We start from the raw sequence: 18040 nt of genomic DNA on the forward strand, positions 1-18040 counted from the left end.
AGTAAAAAAAAAAAGAAAAAAACATCAAACAACACATTGTTGAGCTGAGAGTGGAACACTTTTACAATGTCAGACTTTTTCTCTGGATTAACTGCAAACGTTTACTTCATTGTAGCTCTTTCCATTAAAAAAAAAGATGGAAGATAAATTATCAAAGGACGTGGTCCAAGTGCTTGATCTCTGCTCCTGATCCACTCCTGGTAGGAGGCCAACATTAGAAGGTGGGGTAGCTCCCAGGTGTGAATGTGTGCAACTGTTTAAATGTGAAGCAGAACACTGCTGAAAAAAAAGAAGCCTGAGCAGTCTGCACACCTTCGCTGGATATATAAAGATCAACAAAGGGTTAAAGCAAAGAGTCGCACACAACTTCAGGCAGGTGGCAAATGCTGGATAGTTTGTTTTTGTCAGTGACACAAGCAGATAAAAATGAGACCCTTGACATCTCTGGACTGAGACACCCACATACTTTATACTGTATTCAGGGGAGACCACTTTCCTCGCTTCTATGCACTCTTCCTCACTTCCTCTCCTCTCCTGCTGCCAGTTATTTAGCAAGAGTGTATGGCCTATGCCGCGTTTGATTCTCTCTCTCTCGCGCGCTCTCTCTCTCTCTCTCTCTCAGCGGCAGTTCAAAGGCGTTTGTGTGCGTCTGGTTCCTATTAGAAGCTCGTCCCTCTTCTCACGTCACTGACAGCCAGCCATCTGGGATCCATTGGGCCTAATTACGCCGCCTTTGGATTCCCTAACAATGCACCCCCCACTTCTTCTCTTCTCTTTTGCTCTCCTCTCCTCCACAGTTTGTTATTCGTCAGTAGCCACCTAGAAATGCACATGAATGCAAGCATACATACATGGCTGAAAAGAGGTATATACTTATGCTCTTCCTTTAAAACTGGAGGTTACGTGTGTGTCATGCTACCGGTGATTACACTGACCTTAACCTTATCCTCCACATACACACACACACACTACGTCATGACACTTAATATCAACGCAGCTGAGCTTTCTCTTGATTGTTCTCGAGTCCCACCACCGACTCTCGACCACAATATTTCCCCTGTCACTAACACACACACCCAAAAACAGAGACACATCATCAACAACCGCACTCTGGCTAGTTTTCTGTTCCATCCTGGAGAGAGAAACACACAGTCTGGAACATCCCATCGTCTAAATCATGTTTTCAAATTGAATTACACAACTGGCACTGGACTACATATTTAATTGCATAAGCATGGATTCATGATGCGTTAAATTTTGTCTGTATAGCATGTTATGCATTTATTTGCACCAGCTAATCCACAGAATGGTGGAAAAGAAAAATGGTTCAAAGATCATGTCATGTGTTTCTACAGAAATCCCTCCTTTGCCCCTTAAAACTCTTCACTATCATGCTGCAATTTTGCAAATCCAAATTACATTTTTGTTTCCGTAATTAAATACTGGACAGTGATAGGAAATGTAAGGTTGTTCCCCATGATGTCAAGCGATAGATGTCTTTTGCCACATACGTACCCTGGAAATCGGAGCTAAATATTAAGTTCCTTAAACCACTGGACCACCAGGACACTCCTCCTCCACAGAGCTTTGATGCAAAGTTTCTTGATCTAACAATACTGTACAGTACTACGGTGTGGTTAACTGAGGAAGCTTTACACATGAAAACACTTGCCATTTCCCAAACTGGATGAAAAATACCAAAAACAGACGCCTGCTCAGGAAAAGACCAGTTGTTTCTTAATTAGCATCCAGAGCTGCAGTAAACACTGGACTTAGTGTTTCCAAGCCTGCCTACTGGCTCTATGGATTTTTACCAGTATGGGTTAGCTCATTAGCATCTATCCTTTGACGAGGGGGCCCACCCACTGTGTCTGCTGCATGCATAACTGCGTAGAGCTCACATACTGTTTAATCATCTGGTGGTGAGCCAGTGTTGCTGACAGAAACACTCTGAGTTCATTCCAGTGGAGAGCAGAACCGTACTATATTCATTCAGGAGAAAAAGTTTGGATTAAATTAAAAGGGTGGGAAGCAAAGGTGTGTTTCATTAAAACATGTTTTAGCCAAAGTGACTATTTCAATGTTCCTTTTACAGAAATTGTGTAGATACCGTGGACCCTTCGGCCTGCTTGAGATACTGCAGGTTGTCCATCAATGTCCTACATTAGAGCATGAGTGCATGATAATATGCTCAAAAGTACTGTATGTTTCCCAGGTGCAGATAGGAGGTTCTGACATCCACAATGTAAGCATGGGCTTCAACAAGCAGGAGAAAAATAATTGCTCATTGTTATTGTGTCCTTGGCACACACACACACACACACACACACACACACACACACACACACACACACACTTTACATTCACACATTGTGAAAAACACCCCTCCTTTTCCAGATGAAAATAATGAAAATGCTGTCATTGTGTATCTGATGGTTTTGTTAGCTAAACTAGCTTTCTAACATAACATTACTTAGACAACAATGTTCAATAAAGGCTTTAAAATCAAAGAAAAAAAGAAAAGAAAAAAAAGACACATATCAGATATTGGTAAAAAACAAAAAAAAAATCCAATACTGTGCATTCCTACATGTGATGCAAGAGTTTTGAGTCTCTGCAAGCTGAATTTTTTTCCTGTGATGGCACAAACTAAAACTTGTGGTGGCCTAGAAGGTAATGAAACTTACTAATGTGAAAACTACAGTATACTTTTCAATATTAATATATGCAAGTTTATCTAAATTGTAAGAAATGTCATTTAAAGTATGGAAACAAAGCTAACAGAGACAGGTTGAGTCCTCTCTTTACCTGAATGCAGCCAGGTACTCAGCATCACCCATTGGAGGGTCCAAACCCCCTGTCCATCCTACATTCACATTGAAGCCTTCACCTGCACCTGCACCCACCTGGATGGATGGGGAGATAGAGAGAGACTATGAGACCGAGAGAGAGAAAAAATCATGTGAATGTCAAGAAAAGTTAATCAGTCCCAGTGAAAGTTGAGAAACTGCGTGATGATGACAGATTTGTGTCAAATGTTCGCAAAAATCGGCATGGTGGTTGCAAAACCTTGCATTGCAGCAATCGAGGAAAAGTGACTGAATGTCTTTAAGGCAACACCAGGGAGTGATTATGATGCCTAAATGAAAGACGGATGGCTATTAATTCAACACCCCTGTCCCTCCATTTTGATTTTGATACAATTTGTCAAACGGCCTTATAAATCACTCTGAGCCACAACAGAGCTACACCCGTTTATGATTCCCAAACTTTAGGCTACAGCTATACTGGGAACTTTTTCACATTTGGCAACTGCTGCTTGCTATATAAAACCTATGTATTATAATACATCATGTATGCTGTAAAATGCTCTATTTATCTATTGAAAATATGTTATTTGTATATAATTGGAATGACTGTGTATATATGACATGTCAAATAAAACTTAAATGGTATACTTCTCATACCACGTGCTGTAAACCAACTTTTTTTTTAGCTGTATTGAGATTGGCGTTTATTCCCAAAATGCCAGGCAGAGTCGATAGAGGTTCTCTCAGTTTGACCTCACATATTTGGGACAGGGAGTGAACTGAGGCCCGGGTCTTGGAAAGAAGGTTTAAGGATTCCTACCGCTCTCTTTGTAGTCCTGCTAGCAGCCATTTAGCTGTTCTCTGAGCCCTTCACCATCAGTCAAAGTGTCAGTTTGAGGGCAGAATGAGGAGGTTGACTGACATACTCTTGGCAGTAAGGCGTGGTAATTTCCTTTGTGTGTGTGTGTCTAAATGTGTGTGTATGGGTGTGAGAGGATGTTTGAAAGAATGCTGATGAGCATCGCAGAGCGTCTGTCTCCATTCTTTTCTCAGTGGACGGGATGTTCACAGGGCAAACGAAAAACACATGAGGCCTCCTGTCCTCTGCCAACTAGTAATGTACCCGCATGCACACGCAAATGCACACAGACACACACACAGACACACACACACACACTTAAACACACACACACATACACAGATGCGCACACACAATTCCTGCTATTGCTCCAAGTCTCCTCTCTGTCCTCTTTCTCTCTTTCATGTTTCAAGCGTTGCTGGACTGGATTAGGCCTTCGCTGGTTTCTGTGTGGTACTAGGCACTCTCTGTTATGGCTATGACATCACACCCTACCCCATGGTGCGTTATATACCTACACGGGGGACAGTGAGACTCCAGAGGTTTACCACACAGCTCAACGGAGGTTGAGGGGCCACTTAAGGCAAAGCCACATCCAAGCCGGCTGAGCGTTTTATGTGACGTCCCTCATCGGGGGATTTTATGGGAAAACATTGACTATTTTATCCTCATTATTGTGGGGGAGGATGGGAGAGTGAGAGGAGGGGATGTGTGGGATTGGATGTGTGGTGAATGCCACCGTGGGTTGGGGTCAATTCATATGACTGCGGATAGTCATCACACTTGGTTTCTGGTAAGACCACAGGGCAGAATTCATAGGCATCTCAATTTCCTGTATTCAGACATAGGCATGCAAATGGACGGTACACATCCTGTTATGAAGATCTGGCATCCAAAGGCCCAAAGTTTCCTAAACTACAACTATGGATATAAACCTACAGTTGATACACAAAATCAAGTAATGAGTGAGTTCACGAGATGAACACATTTTTCAGAGGGAAAACAGTAATTTAACTCATTTGAATGAAAGCCAATTGGCAATCAGAAAATAACAGTTCCAAATTTGAATTAGTCAAAAAGACTAACACAAGAATGTTAGTCAACCAAAGCTTATGTGATATTGTACACTATATTTTAAGGTGTTTGTGTAAAGCCAGAAAAAATTTAACATTCAAAGAAATTTTAAATAATGTTGATGGAACACTTTAAACACATTTCATTATCATCCTGTGCAGTTGAGGACTCTGCGATCATGACAATCAGTCATAGTGACCAAATTGCAGAGGTAACTGGGTCGTTAAATCATGTAGATTATTTCTGATTTATTGTTACAATAATTTTTCCTGTTTTGACAAGTATATGATCCCCATACAGTTCTGGAGCTTCCTAATGTCCCACTGGAATCCTATTATTACCAAAGATTTCTATGCCAACATATCTATCTTCACAAGAGACATGAGGGGTAGAACTCAGTATTCTACAATAACAAATGGCTGTTAAATATATCAAGAGTCTACTCAGCTCATCTACTTAACAAAGAGAACCTGTGTTATGAATGTTTGTCATGTTTTATTCTCAAGCTGTTGTCTTTACAAGAAACTAGGTGCATGCAGAGACATGCAAACACACTCAAACACTCAGACATCACCATGACAACATAAACAAAAGCAGAAAAACAAAGCACCACTGTGGGAGACTACCTACCTCACTGGGATGTCCACTACCAGGAAAGAAGTTGCCATTGTCAAAGCGGTGTAGAGAGATGTACAGCACACTCGGGTCATTATAGAAGGCCTCCTGCGTGCCATTGCCATGGTGAATGTCCTGCACAAGGATTGGATGACAGATTAGGAAACTGGCATTTCCCAGATGATTAAGACTCACAAATTTGCTAAAAACTTAAACTCTTAATGATCACAAACCACAAAAATGTTATCAAATCTATCATGTTTTCTCTCATTATGATGTATATATATAACCAAAAATGCAGAGAGCAGGGTCTGTGCAAGGCCTTTCCCTGTCAATGACCTTAGGACGAACTTAAAAGCTTTTTTAATGAAGCAGGTTGTAATTAGTGTTTTAGGTAGTGTGCGTGAAGACGTATTACAGGCTCAAATATACACACATGGTGAACAGAGACAACCACCTGGCTGTGCATCAATATCTGCACACGTGTGTTCATATGACCGTGTGTATATCTGTCTATTCTGAGCATACGTGACAGTTCAGATCACATATGGAGACCAGAGATAACAGTCCCTACTTGAACTTGATGATCAATAGGAGTGCTACTGAAGAAGGCAGCTCTGCTTCTGGGAACTTGTTCTGTGCCCACTATTCATTTGTGTGTGACTGCATGAGTGTTTTTGTCTGTTTATTGCTGTCCATGTGGAGACCAGTGATGCTGGTCATGCGGTAGGTCCTCACCCAGTCCACAATGAGGATCTTGCTGACGTTGAGTTTGTGTTGGAGCTGCTTGGCAGCGATGGCCACAGAATTGAAGAAACAGAAGCCCCTGTGGACAAACAGACAGGAAGAAAGGCAGCCACATGTGTTTATCAGGACATCTTCAGCAGATTAATATCATAGAATCACCATATGGACCTTAGGAACCTGGAGACATGTCTTTAGTTCTGTGGCATCATGTGGCTGCTATTCAGCCCAGGTTGTGACAATCACAGCACTGACTCTAACCTGCAAGTCATAAAGGGCCAGTCCTGCCAGGCAAATATTTATGGCAATTATTTTAGTTGTTTTGTATTTCATCTTCCACTGCTGACAAACAAAAATGGCTTCTCCCATTGGAACATTATGCTGAGTCTAAACTATTGCACTCCTGAGCAATGCAGAACCCACAAATTTTGTGACAAACAGAAGACCGAGCTTATCGTAAAATTGACATCACATTCCAAATGATAACAGTGTGAAATGCTGACAGGATGTGTGAGATGATTTCAGAGAAATGAACTCAACTTGGCGCAGACGTTCTCTTAACACTCACTGTCTACAGTAAAGGTATGCAAAAAAAGTGTTGACGTATGAAAAACAATAGAGGAATGTTGGAAGTGGCATTGTCAGCATAGACCGTAAACTTTGACTGCTTTTGTGTGTGTGTGTGTGTATATGCCGATGGTATATCATATAGTATATGCTGTCCAAACTGCTTATCAACAAAAGTAATTATCATCCCATAAATAACTAGTGACAAACACTGCTGAGCACACACACACGCAGTCCCAGCTGAATGTGATTACTTGGGTAATGTCTCCTATCAAAGAACGACACAAATCCATGCACACACACACACACACACACACAGAGCTCTTTTTGAGGTGCTTTGCTCTGTGTCTTGAAAGTTTAAAAGAAACTGAGCGGAGTAGGTAGTTTGCCTCGGGCATCAGGCAGGTAGCACACATAACACAAACTCAGACACACACATACATTAAGACAGAGAGACATAGGCTCTCTTACGCTCTCTCTCCCTTGCTCTGAAGTGTAGCTGATCTGTAATAAATCCTTTGAAACACTTTGCAGAGACCTCCTGGCTCCTGGTATGTGTGTGTGTGTGTGTGTGTGTGTGTGTGTGTGTGTGTGTGTGTGTGTGTGTATGCTGCTGTACTTACAGAGGGGAGGAGTAGTTTGCATGGTGTCCAGGGGGCCTCACCACTGCAAAGCCATTCTGTGAGAGGAGAGCAAAAACTTTAGTACCTTGCTGATTTCATGAGGCCAACTATCATAGTTTACATCTTTAATCTTACACCTGCTTATGCTGTTGTATATACTGTTTATTAGACACTGCAGTCAACAGCTATTGAGGTGAGTTACTGTAGCTTTACTGTACTGTATGTAATGGGTGTTCACGCCACACTTTGCTTCACTGCCTGTCTTTCAAAACATATGGTAATTGCTGACAAGGTATTACGTAAGAAAGACAGACCTTTAGTTTTCCTTGAGCCACCTTCAGTGCCAGGTCTGTGACACATCCTGCAGCAATTCGGGAAGCTGTGGATGTGTGAAGTTCATTCCAGACTGTATCGATATCTACCTGTTAGGAACAGGTGATGAGACACTTAAAAGTCGGTTCAGAACAAGTTAATTAAGGATACAATTAAAAATTACTTCTGTCTGAAATAATAAATGACATGAATCATCAATTTTAATCATTTATTCTTACAGAGTATTTAATGAGAGAACATGTGTGATGACGGACCTTTAAACTCTGTGGATACTCATAATTGCTAGAGAATTTCCCTTTGTTGCATCTATTTTCTCTGTGAGCTCCGTCATGTGTTTCAATGTTACTCCATGTTTCAGAACTCACATTGGTGGTGTGCCGTGGTGGAACAATGAAATCAGAGGAATTTCTTTTATCACAGACTCTGCCATCTTGTTCCAATCACCGCTCTTCACCAGCGCAGCCAAGGGCCCGGAAATCCAGGCGGATCAGTCGTCTTATCAACTGACACCCTGCCCCCTTCTTCTCTTCCTAACTCCTCTCCTTTACTCTCCTCTCATTGTGCTTCACAACAGTTTCTCATGGGCATTATTATTTGTTTCACTATATTAGAGAAAAAAACAACTTCTTTTTCTCTTCATTGTTCCTTCGCTCATAGTTGTTCATTTTTTTCTTCTTCTGTTTTCTCATTCTGTTTGCCCACATCCATTCCCATTTAAATAAAATCCAATTTCACTGGCACGCACGCCTCCAAGCTGAAGTCTCTGTGTACCCTCTTTCTTCCCTTCTTCTTCTCTCTCTCTTGTCCACATCTCACCTTTGTACAGACTTTCATTTCTGATTGGGTTTTTAAGTCCTCTTAGCCAAAAACAATAGCATTAGCAATTTGTAGCATTATTAGCTTAATTGCATAATGAGGCATAATAAGCCGTGTAATGTTTGCTGTTCAGTAATGCAATTAGATAAGTGGAAAGATTCCCACGTGACTTGTGTTTGAAAGGCTCAATGATGTGTGTGTGCATGTGCGCACAGAACTCACCCCAACTCCTCCACACGGTAACATCACGAACATCCGTTGAGATAAGAGTCCTACAAGAGATATTAGTATTAGTATAAAAAAAAAAGTATTAGTAGTAGTTAAGTGCAATATTAGTGTTTTTTTTTCAAACTGTTATTATTGATATTACCAGCCAGCTTGCGGTTGTCCAGCTTGAGACGGTTGAGAGGGTTGGTGCCGAACAGAAGCACATGTTTTTCTGAATGGACTGATTGCAGCTCCTCTACTGTGGCCTTCCTACTACCGATACGCTATATACATAATAGACACACAAATATACTATTTATACTCAGCAGTAAATCTGGGGTATGCATATGTCTATATGTGTAGTGTGTGTGTGTGTGTGTGTGTGTGTGTGTGTGTGTGTTTGCGTGATTATGCGTGTCATACCTCACACTGGTTTCTGAGACCCCTTTCATGCAGTCTTGACCAGATGCTCTGTACCCTTCCAGCATGCTCAGGGTGGCGGCTGTTATCTCCACAGGTACATTGGTGCTTCTGCATCTGACCATCATAAACCAGACCTAGATACACACATACACACATGTGCACACACCACATCTTTAAAACCTTATTTCATCTGATCTTTTTTGATCCAGCAGTATCTGAGCTGTAACTAAAAAACTGTGACCACATGATAGGATTCATGGCTTCTTTTCACATTTTCCTGATTAAATACGTCTCCCTCACCTGTGGTGAAGCGCAAGTGGACGTCTGAAGCAGGGCTGGACAGTGACAGGGAAGGTATGGTGGTGGGTGGATGTGGAGGAGGAGGCAGTGATGTGGAGGCTGGGGAGGACTGGGTCCGACCCAGAGGCTGGTGAGGCCAAATTATTGATGGCACACTTCCGGGGTCCAGCTGGAGAGTTGGTCTTAGAATCACCTGCCTCTGTGGTTCCCAGGCCAGTTGGTGAAGAGGAGAACAGGGAATGAGGGAGCAGTTATCAACAGCAGCTCGAGGCAAAGACTAACTGGACCAAACTTTCACATACTCATAAATCGAATGGCTCTCTGTAGTACATTGCAACTACTTATTATTTGGTCAATTTGATTTTGCTTGCCTAAAACAAGCAGCGGATGAAGGAAATTCAGCATTGCCAGGCATGCTGCCATAAAAATGCAACTCTCACACGCCTCATCTTTTATAAATAAAGCTACAGTGCCCTCTGCTGTCAGATACGTGGTTCCAACAAGTACATTCAGTTACAAAAGCACAATGGATGCATTTTTCAAACATTTTTTGTCATTGCTTATATAATCAAATATGTATTCTATCAAAATATGTTTGCTGATTATTAAACACAATTATTCTGCTGTTTATTACCTGACTGAGAGAATGCGAGGGCTCGATCAAGCTCTCCCTTGAGGAGGTAGTGGACTCTGTGTCGTAAACAGAGTCTGAGCTGGCTGTGCTCTGTCTCCTGCGGTAGCCATCCTCACACACTGAGCCTGCTTCTGAGCCGCACACGGACCCTGGACCAGAACCAGATTCTGATCCAATCTCCTCCAGGTCCATGTCCTCTGATGGGATCTGCGTCAGACGAGGTTTCTCAATGGACTTGCTAGTTAGCTAATAGAGGGTAAAAGTTTTGCAGTGTTTACAAGGCTGAAAGTTGCTGATGCTCCCTTTCAAAAGCTTTTGTATACAACTGATATTAACAAATTATTTCTATATAAAGTCAAAGTCAAGTTTTTTATTTTCTCAATAGGGGATATCCATGCACAATACATAACACTCTACACAATAATCTACACATAAAGACCTATGACTATCAGTATTTGAGATACATTGTTTGTGCCTGCCTCCTCTCACCTTGCTCAGGTGTGCATTCAGCTTGAACCTCTCTAGTCCACTCTTGTGGTATTGCTGTTGCAGATGGTGCTGGGTATGTGAGTGATGGCTGGTGTGCAGTTTAACAGGTGAGTGGCTGTAGGGTGGAGGCTCTGAACGTGTTCGCTCCAATGGTCTGTGTGGGGGCAATGTAAGTACACCTTCCCTTTTTGACAGGTGAGGCTGCTGCTGCAAAGGAGTGGCGCTCAAACCATGAACTGTGGAGAGGAGGAGAGAGAAGAACAAGGTTATGAAGATGATCGCAGACAGATGGAGAGGAGGCAAAATGGTAAGGGTCCATGGGGAGGCTGAGAAAAAAATGCAGAATAAGGATGTGGAAGCAGTGCAAAATGGTAAAGTAAAGAGAATGATGGAGTGTAAGGAAAACAAAAATAAATGCTGATATAACTGTGGCATTTATTATTCATAAATTATTCATTATTCAGAGAATGCATTGCATATGCTTGCATTTACAGAATCTCTGTTTTCATATTGTTGAAACTGCATCACCATTGAGAACCAGTTAGAGGGCATCCTTGTGCCATTTAGAATATTCAGTCAAAAGAAACGTAGCATAAGACATATGACAAAAATGTTCCTGTAGTCTGTGGCATACAATGAATAGACCTATTTCACAGCCGACATTTTGACTTCTTTGGGCAGGAGAGGTGGGTGAGCCATAATACACAACACCTAGATGCTAATCTTGAAAATCTAAATTGAATGCAGCTGTTACTCACATCATCAGTTACACCTGTATTTTTTCTGCTAAAACAAGTCTAACTATCTGCTGTGAAAAAGGCCTATTATGAGTGTTGATAATGCATACTATACAGGCCTTTTGTTGGACTGGCCGGATGTTAATGCATAAAAGGTGAAACTGCAAACCAAAATACAAAAATAAGTCAACAGAAAAGTGACTGGAAGCGCCTTGTGCAGTTACAGTTAAAAAAAACTGAACATACCATCACAAATGCAAATACATGACTGCAAAGATTAATTTTCTTTCAATATATGTATCAAATATTAATCAACAAACAGAATCTACTCACTGGCACTGAAAGAAACTGAAGAAGGGTGGCTATAACTGGACTTGTTTCAATTCCTTGAAGATGGTTCACCTCTCATCAAAGAGGCTTCATCACTTCCAACTAACTGAAGAAGAGTTAGCTGGCTTTTAAATTCTGTGTGGTTTTCATGTATATAGGACACGTGAGCTCTGAGTTTCAGAGCCATTAAAGCCACTTGTAGGTAAGAGGTCCAACCAGCCTCTGTGTGGGTTGCTAAGGCTAGGTTAGCCCAGTTATGAATTGTTGTTAAACTCTCTGTGGGGAACTTAGTAGCGAATAGTAGGTGGGTGGTAAGTATCTCTTAGGCCACCTCCTTTGCTCAAACGATCGTTCCAGTTTTACATAGATGGGTTCATTTACTCTTCTTTCAAACCATTGGTCTACTCAGGCCAAGATGTTTACAATGGAAATGTAAATGGGTAGCAGAGCCTTGACCTGAGGAGCTGGCCCTCCTGTGTTGTGTCATTTGTTTATGGAGAGGTTGTTTTGTTTCCAAAATGTACAAATCCGTGCATTCCTGGCTGCACTGAACAGCAGAAAACTACAGTACTCTGATTATTAACATGTGCCATTAACAAGCAAGGTAAAAAACTTATATCACCCAGTATCTCATCACTTCTCTATCACCTCACTTCAACACCTCACCAAAATAAAAGCTTCGCAACAGACTCTCTTGACCTTTATGTTAAAGTTACACCACACTGCTCATCATCACCTGCACTTTTACACCTTTCTCACAAATGCATCCCAGTTTATCATCCAAGGGACAATTAACTTCTTCTGGCTTGTTCATCTTTTAGCAAAAACACATTTCTTCTTCTTTAAGATTTGTGGGGTTAGAAAGAACCAATGGAGTTGGTGACACGGTCTGACCGGTGCTGTTTTTCCAGCCCCCTAATGGAAAAAAAAAAGTCAGAGCAGTGCATTTATACAACTCAATAAGCCCCTCGTGGACATACAAAAAAATACTGTACACCTTTAGCTGTTGGCGCTGCCCTCTCTATCTGTGATGACTTCCCATGGCGCAAAAACATTCATGCTGCTCTACCTTGCAAAGTTGTTTTCAACACATCACATGTTAAAGTTTCTTTCAACCTTTATCCATAAACCACTTGCACAAATGGACCTGTGATTGTTCTTTGTGAGCTAAGAGGCTCCACGGGTCAAAAACAGTGTTAATGGCAAAGAGTGCCCCTCTTCGACTGAACAGTGTCTGGAATTCAGATATGGTGAATTTAAACATAACAGTCTCCCCACAGGCTGTGCTGAACATGCAAATCATGAAAAGCAAGGTCTAGGGATTTGATGTTTTTCACTAGAGTTAGAGGCAATCTTGCAGAGATCCAAGATTTGACATACCGTTGGGGTTTAGGGTGCTCTTTTAAACATCCACAACTTCAACCTTCCTTGGAAAAAAGATACGATGGTATAATCTGCATAGACGTTTGTCTTTATGAAAGATATCACGTAAGAAGTCTTTCTTTACTTCCTTGGCTTTTTTTTGCAGTCCATACATTGCAACAGCCGGGGACAGATCAATACATTTTATCAACCACACTGTTGTAGCCTCCATACCACGACACAAAGACGACAATTTTGAGATCATTTTGAGCCAGCCACTGACACAACTTTGATGTGAGCTCTTTAAACAGAAATTGCTCTGAAATTTCCAGGTTTCAGTAAATGGTTCACCCTATAAAGAGGGAAGCAAAAGGTTTTCCTTCCTTCTTCTAGTGGTGATGCCAGTTCAGAAATGATGTTTTTAGAATTCTAGGAAGTCATTTTTAATGGGAGGTTTTCCTTTGAAATAACTACAGTTATACAGCACACCTTTGATTTTAGGAGAGCCATCTAGTTTCCTCTATTTCTGCTGTACAGCACATTTTTACAATAAAACAACTCACGAGAAACAAGCTGGGAGTGCACCAGTCCAGTATGCGGTTCCAGTATGAGTACAGGCTGCAGATGATGAGCCAGGGATGGATTGCTTCCCTCCAGAGGCATGTAGACCGGATGCAGAGCAGATACAGCCAACGGCCTTGCAACTCGTAGGTCAGCCTGCGGAGAGAGCAGACGAGAGGCTAAAATGATGGTAAGGAATTAAAGAAGCCCTTGTATTGGTTTCAGCTCATAGCAAATGAACAAAATGAAGGGTTGGTGCATGCGATGAGGGCTTGTGGCTTGTTTGCAATGTAGAGATGGACTCATCAACATGTTAACAATGTCATGAAGTGAATAAGCTACCACATGACTGATTCACAAGATATGAAAGCACCACAGAGATGAAGAGGGAAGTGAAAGCCAGAATATACCACATGTTTCTATAAGTGTTCTAGTGTGCTGACACTATTTTAGACATTCAGTCTTAGATACAAACCAATTCATAGCATGGATGTTAGGTGTGTGATATTTGTATATTAGGCTATAAAATTGAACACCAGCAGTTCAATATTGGTTCTGAAGTGATCCCAAGCTGGTATAGTTTCTCACTTGTGCAGGAAGTCCAGCAGTGATGTTGGGCATGGCAGCGGAGTTGGGAGGCAAGGTAAATTGAGCCAAACTACCCTCCTTCAGCAGGAACCTCTGTGCCTAAATGAGACAGAAATATTCATTTAAAAGAGTTTTTGTACAGATAGTGACCACATCAGCAGACATAATACATGTAAACTCACATTTACATAATCAAGTTATTTTCAGTTCTCTCCTTAGGAATAAACCGAGAGCAGTGGGCTGAGCTCAGGTTTTACAGTCTGATTCAGTTAAAATGGATACAAGACTTATATGCTTAAAACACAAACTGCTGTTGAAACCAGTGAGGAAAATTATGTTAATATAGTAAATAGAATAGTGATCAAGTAACGGGTATTTGTACAACGACCCATTTGGCCTTCTCAAATCTCCCTGTTTAATGCATTTGGGACTATAACTACTGCATTTAATGCCCCAGCTGTCTGCTAAAGAGCAGAGCAGCAGAGGTAGCAACATGTGGCATCAGTGTGCAGTAAATAAGACATATGTTTTTCTGTTAAGAAGGAGAAGCAAAGGGTTTTCTAGGAAAGATCTTACAAATGTAGCTAAAATTGGAGCATAAAGCAACTATGGATTATAGGTACTTCTTGTCCGCCGTATTGTGTTAATGCTAAAACCTGAACCCTGACCCGTGTACTAGTGTATAAGAGGAACTCAAAAAAACAAAAAACAAAATTGATATAAAACAAACATACCTCAAGAGCCAGTGAGCCATTATCTGATTGGTGGCTGTCGTTGGGTGAGCTGCAGCCTGATGCTGGGTTACTGCTACTGCTTTGGGAGGAATCTGGGTGACAGAATTGAGACACACCAATCAACTCATGACAGCAAACGCTGTCAGAACAGATGTATTCATACAGCACCAGAAGACAGATATATATATATATATATATACATATATATAATGAATCATTCAAAGTGTAAAATTGTATTATGTGTTTAGCTATGAACATCTTCAAATGTTTGTGTCACTTCAAAGCTGTATCAAATGATACAAGAACTGTGAAAACAGAACAGAAGCATTAGATCATGAGTGTTTCCCGGCTAAATGAAGATACTCTACCCAGAGTTTCTGTCCTGTGCTTGACAGCTGGAGGGGCACTGATCTTACGCTGCAGTGGGTTTGGTCTTGCACTGATGAGCTTCTTTATCTTCCACTTCAGAGTAGGCTCAGAGACTGTACATACACACAAATACACAAACACAGACACATACATAATTATGCCTAAAGTAACATAAAAGGAAAGATACTTATTGATAATACAATGAATGATGTCATTCAATAGCAAGAATGGACTCACTATATTGATGATCTCAATTTTCATTGCAAAGTCAAAGCAATCTGCAGCCAAGCAAATATCTCAACCCTGGTCTATAGCAAAAGAAATGTCCCATGTTTACATTGGTCAGGCTCTAATAGGCCAAAACAAAACAATCAATCAGTGGCTGACTCAGAGCAGATAAAGGGCAGCTTTGTTTTGTCACTGAGCCAAAAAAAGCACTGAAGGGTGTGTGTGTGTGTGTGTGTGTGTGTGTGTGTGTGTGTGTGTGTGTGCTGGCATCTCAGGGTTCTAGGGCAACGAAAATAAATAATGGCATTTTGAATGGTTAGTGCAGATATGTACAGGAAGACAAAACCACTCCCACTCTCATTCAGACTGTGAGGGAGACCTGCTTTGGACTCTCACGCAGTTCATTTTACACATACCTGAGTGAAAGTTATGTAACTGCTTTGGTCTTTGTGTCTTGCTGTTTTTTTTATGACTGTTCGTTCTCTCTCTGGCCCTGCAGGCCTGGCACTTAATGAGTTTCCCTCATCTCACTGGAAAGGACACTCCAGGGTACATTCATTATCTCCCTCACTGTCTCATTCTCTGGTTCAGAATATGTAACGTAATGACAGTTTGCTGAGACAGTGAAAAGTCACACTGAACAAAATATCCCATTTAGCTATGCATTCAGATGACTTTGAGTCTAACTCACATTACACAGGGTGCACCACAACAGAACAGACCTGTAATGGAAAATCCCCAGTGACCTTCATAGCTTTTACCCCTGTGTGGGAACCCCCATCCCAGCCACAAACAACCAGAGGTGTCTCACCTGTCCTGCGCAGGGAGCCTTTATGCTGGTCACAGGATGTAGGCTGAGGCTTCGGGGACATGTCAGGAACCATGAGCCTAGGTTACAAAATAACACCAAATAGGCTGCTTCACTAATGACCAGGTATGAAGAGACTGCCTCTATTTCTAGATTTCCATTTGATAGTACTGTATTTCTTTTATTAAAACCTGAAAATGAAGAAGCATTCTGAAGCTCAATAAAATGTCACAGTTGTATGTTTCTGTCTGTGTCTCTCACCTGTATCCTGGTGAAGGACTGCAGTGGTTGGGAGTAACCCTGTCATGGATAGGCTGGCTCTTCATGATTATGTGTTCCCGAAGCTTCTGCTTCACCAGAGGACTTGCTACAGCACCTACCAGTCAACAAAGACACTTGATCATGGAAAGCCACTGATCTGGTTCGTGCACAGCCAAACTTGAGTGGTAGAGCATATGTATAGCCCACAGTGGGGCTGATGATATAGAAAAAATGACAAAATGTTTTTGATAGTGAATAGTTTTCAGGAGACTTGAAGTAGGATCCTGGATATTTGTGACTTTCCTCTACGATCTCTTCATTTCCTCTATATGATAAAAAATAAAAACACCACAAAGTGTTTCCTGAAACAAGTCTGTTTGTTTGACTTTGGTTTGATATGAGTACAAATTTCCTTGGAATCTGAGAATACATCACAGTACTCTTGGAAACCCCCCCTTTTTCATTGAAACCTACAGTGTGCTATGACTCAGAAAGAGAGCACGTCAACAACCAAATGGTCTTTCAGGGAACCTACGAAAGCACATTACATTATGGAGAAATACATTACATGTGATACTCACTCTGCTCGTCTTTTCTCTTCCGTATCAGCTGTTCTAACACTTCTCTTTTGTCCTCCTCGTCCATATCTCTTTGGTCAATGTTATACTGAGAGGACAAAAAAATAACATTAACACTGATCAGTCTTGTCTACTTGGACTATGCATGCGAGTTTTGCACAAGAAGAGACAGAAACTTCTGATGTCTCATTTTGTTACTAAAAACAAAAATCTTTGACAGGACTTAACATTAACTCAAGGTTTTATCAGAATATAATGCTGAGAGGGTGGTGTGTTTTCTTATTTGCACTAAGCATTCAACCTGTGTAAAGGTTAAAGAAGCAGCTGGCTTCTTTTACAGTAATGTGGCATTAGGTCTGTCTGCCTTTCACTCTGTACATCACACCCTCCTGCATAAATGAATTTCACGAGCAGTCGTTATTGTGTTCCCAATGCTCAATACTGATGATAATGAAATATCACAGTTTTTATTTGAATTATTCAAACTGGTTGAAAAAACAACATTGATCATAGATTTGGCCAATCTATTTAGCCAAACCAAAGTAACATTATCATCCCCACTACACACACACACACACACACACAGTGCTACTGGCTATGCTTGGTCCTGCAGAAGCTTTCCTTTGTCACTGTCAGCCTATTACAGACTCCAGAGTGTTACCCTCAAGACACATAGATTTGTCTTTACCTGCAAGTGCTGCTGGGAAAACTGTGAGCAATGCTGAGAGGTGAGGGGTCCCACGAAGAAGGGAGGGCGGGGGGCCAGCATGGCAGAATCTGCGCCTGGATGCAAGAACCTCTGGGTCACACTTAGGTCCATGAGCTGCTCCCCATGTATGGATACTGAGACCTGATTGCTGAAGATCACATCCACTGCAGATGGATAGAGGGGAAGAAAATAACAGATGAATTAGTGGAAGGGTATAACTGTCTATGTTTATGTACGTCAATTTGGGGATAGATCAAAACCTGTCAAAGATAGATCATCAA

At 41.4% G+C, this 18040-nt stretch overlaps 1 protein-coding gene across 5 annotated transcripts in view; it reads right to left on the bottom strand.

Annotated features, from left to right (window-relative positions):
- The window catches only part of LOC119021410 (histone deacetylase 7-like), a 43424-nt gene that overhangs the window by 6782 nt on the left and 18602 nt on the right, over positions 1-18040 (bottom strand). For 4 of the 5 annotated variants that reach the window (XM_037101691.1, XM_037101690.1, XM_037101689.1 and 1 more), the window contains 19 exons: positions 17739-17923; positions 17054-17138; positions 16473-16587; positions 16215-16291; positions 15175-15288; positions 14807-14898; positions 14073-14171; positions 13487-13640; positions 10495-10730; positions 10006-10251; positions 9372-9570; positions 9072-9205; positions 8812-8932; positions 8664-8713; positions 7607-7714; positions 7293-7348; positions 6097-6184; positions 5374-5493; positions 2809-2906 (listed from right to left, as the gene is read on the bottom strand). In XM_037101691.1, coding sequence (XP_036957586.1) covers positions 2809-2906; positions 5374-5493; positions 6097-6184; positions 7293-7348; positions 7607-7714; positions 8664-8713; positions 8812-8932; positions 9072-9205; positions 9372-9570; positions 10006-10251; positions 10495-10730; positions 13487-13640; positions 14073-14171; positions 14807-14898; positions 15175-15288; positions 16215-16291; positions 16473-16587; positions 17054-17138; positions 17739-17870 — 2324 coding nt within the window. In that variant the 5' untranslated portion in view covers positions 17871-17923. The remainder of the gene's footprint in view (positions 1-2808; positions 2907-5373; positions 5494-6096; positions 6185-7292; positions 7349-7606; positions 7715-8663; positions 8714-8811; positions 8933-9071; positions 9206-9371; positions 9571-10005; positions 10252-10494; positions 10731-13486; positions 13641-14072; positions 14172-14806; positions 14899-15174; positions 15289-16214; positions 16292-16472; positions 16588-17053; positions 17139-17738; positions 17924-18040) is intronic. The other variant, XM_037101692.1, reaches the window with a different exon arrangement.

Source organism: Acanthopagrus latus, chromosome 6, assembly GCF_904848185.1.
Source record: "Acanthopagrus latus isolate v.2019 chromosome 6, fAcaLat1.1, whole genome shotgun sequence".
NCBI lineage: Eukaryota > Metazoa > Chordata > Actinopteri > Spariformes > Sparidae > Acanthopagrus > Acanthopagrus latus.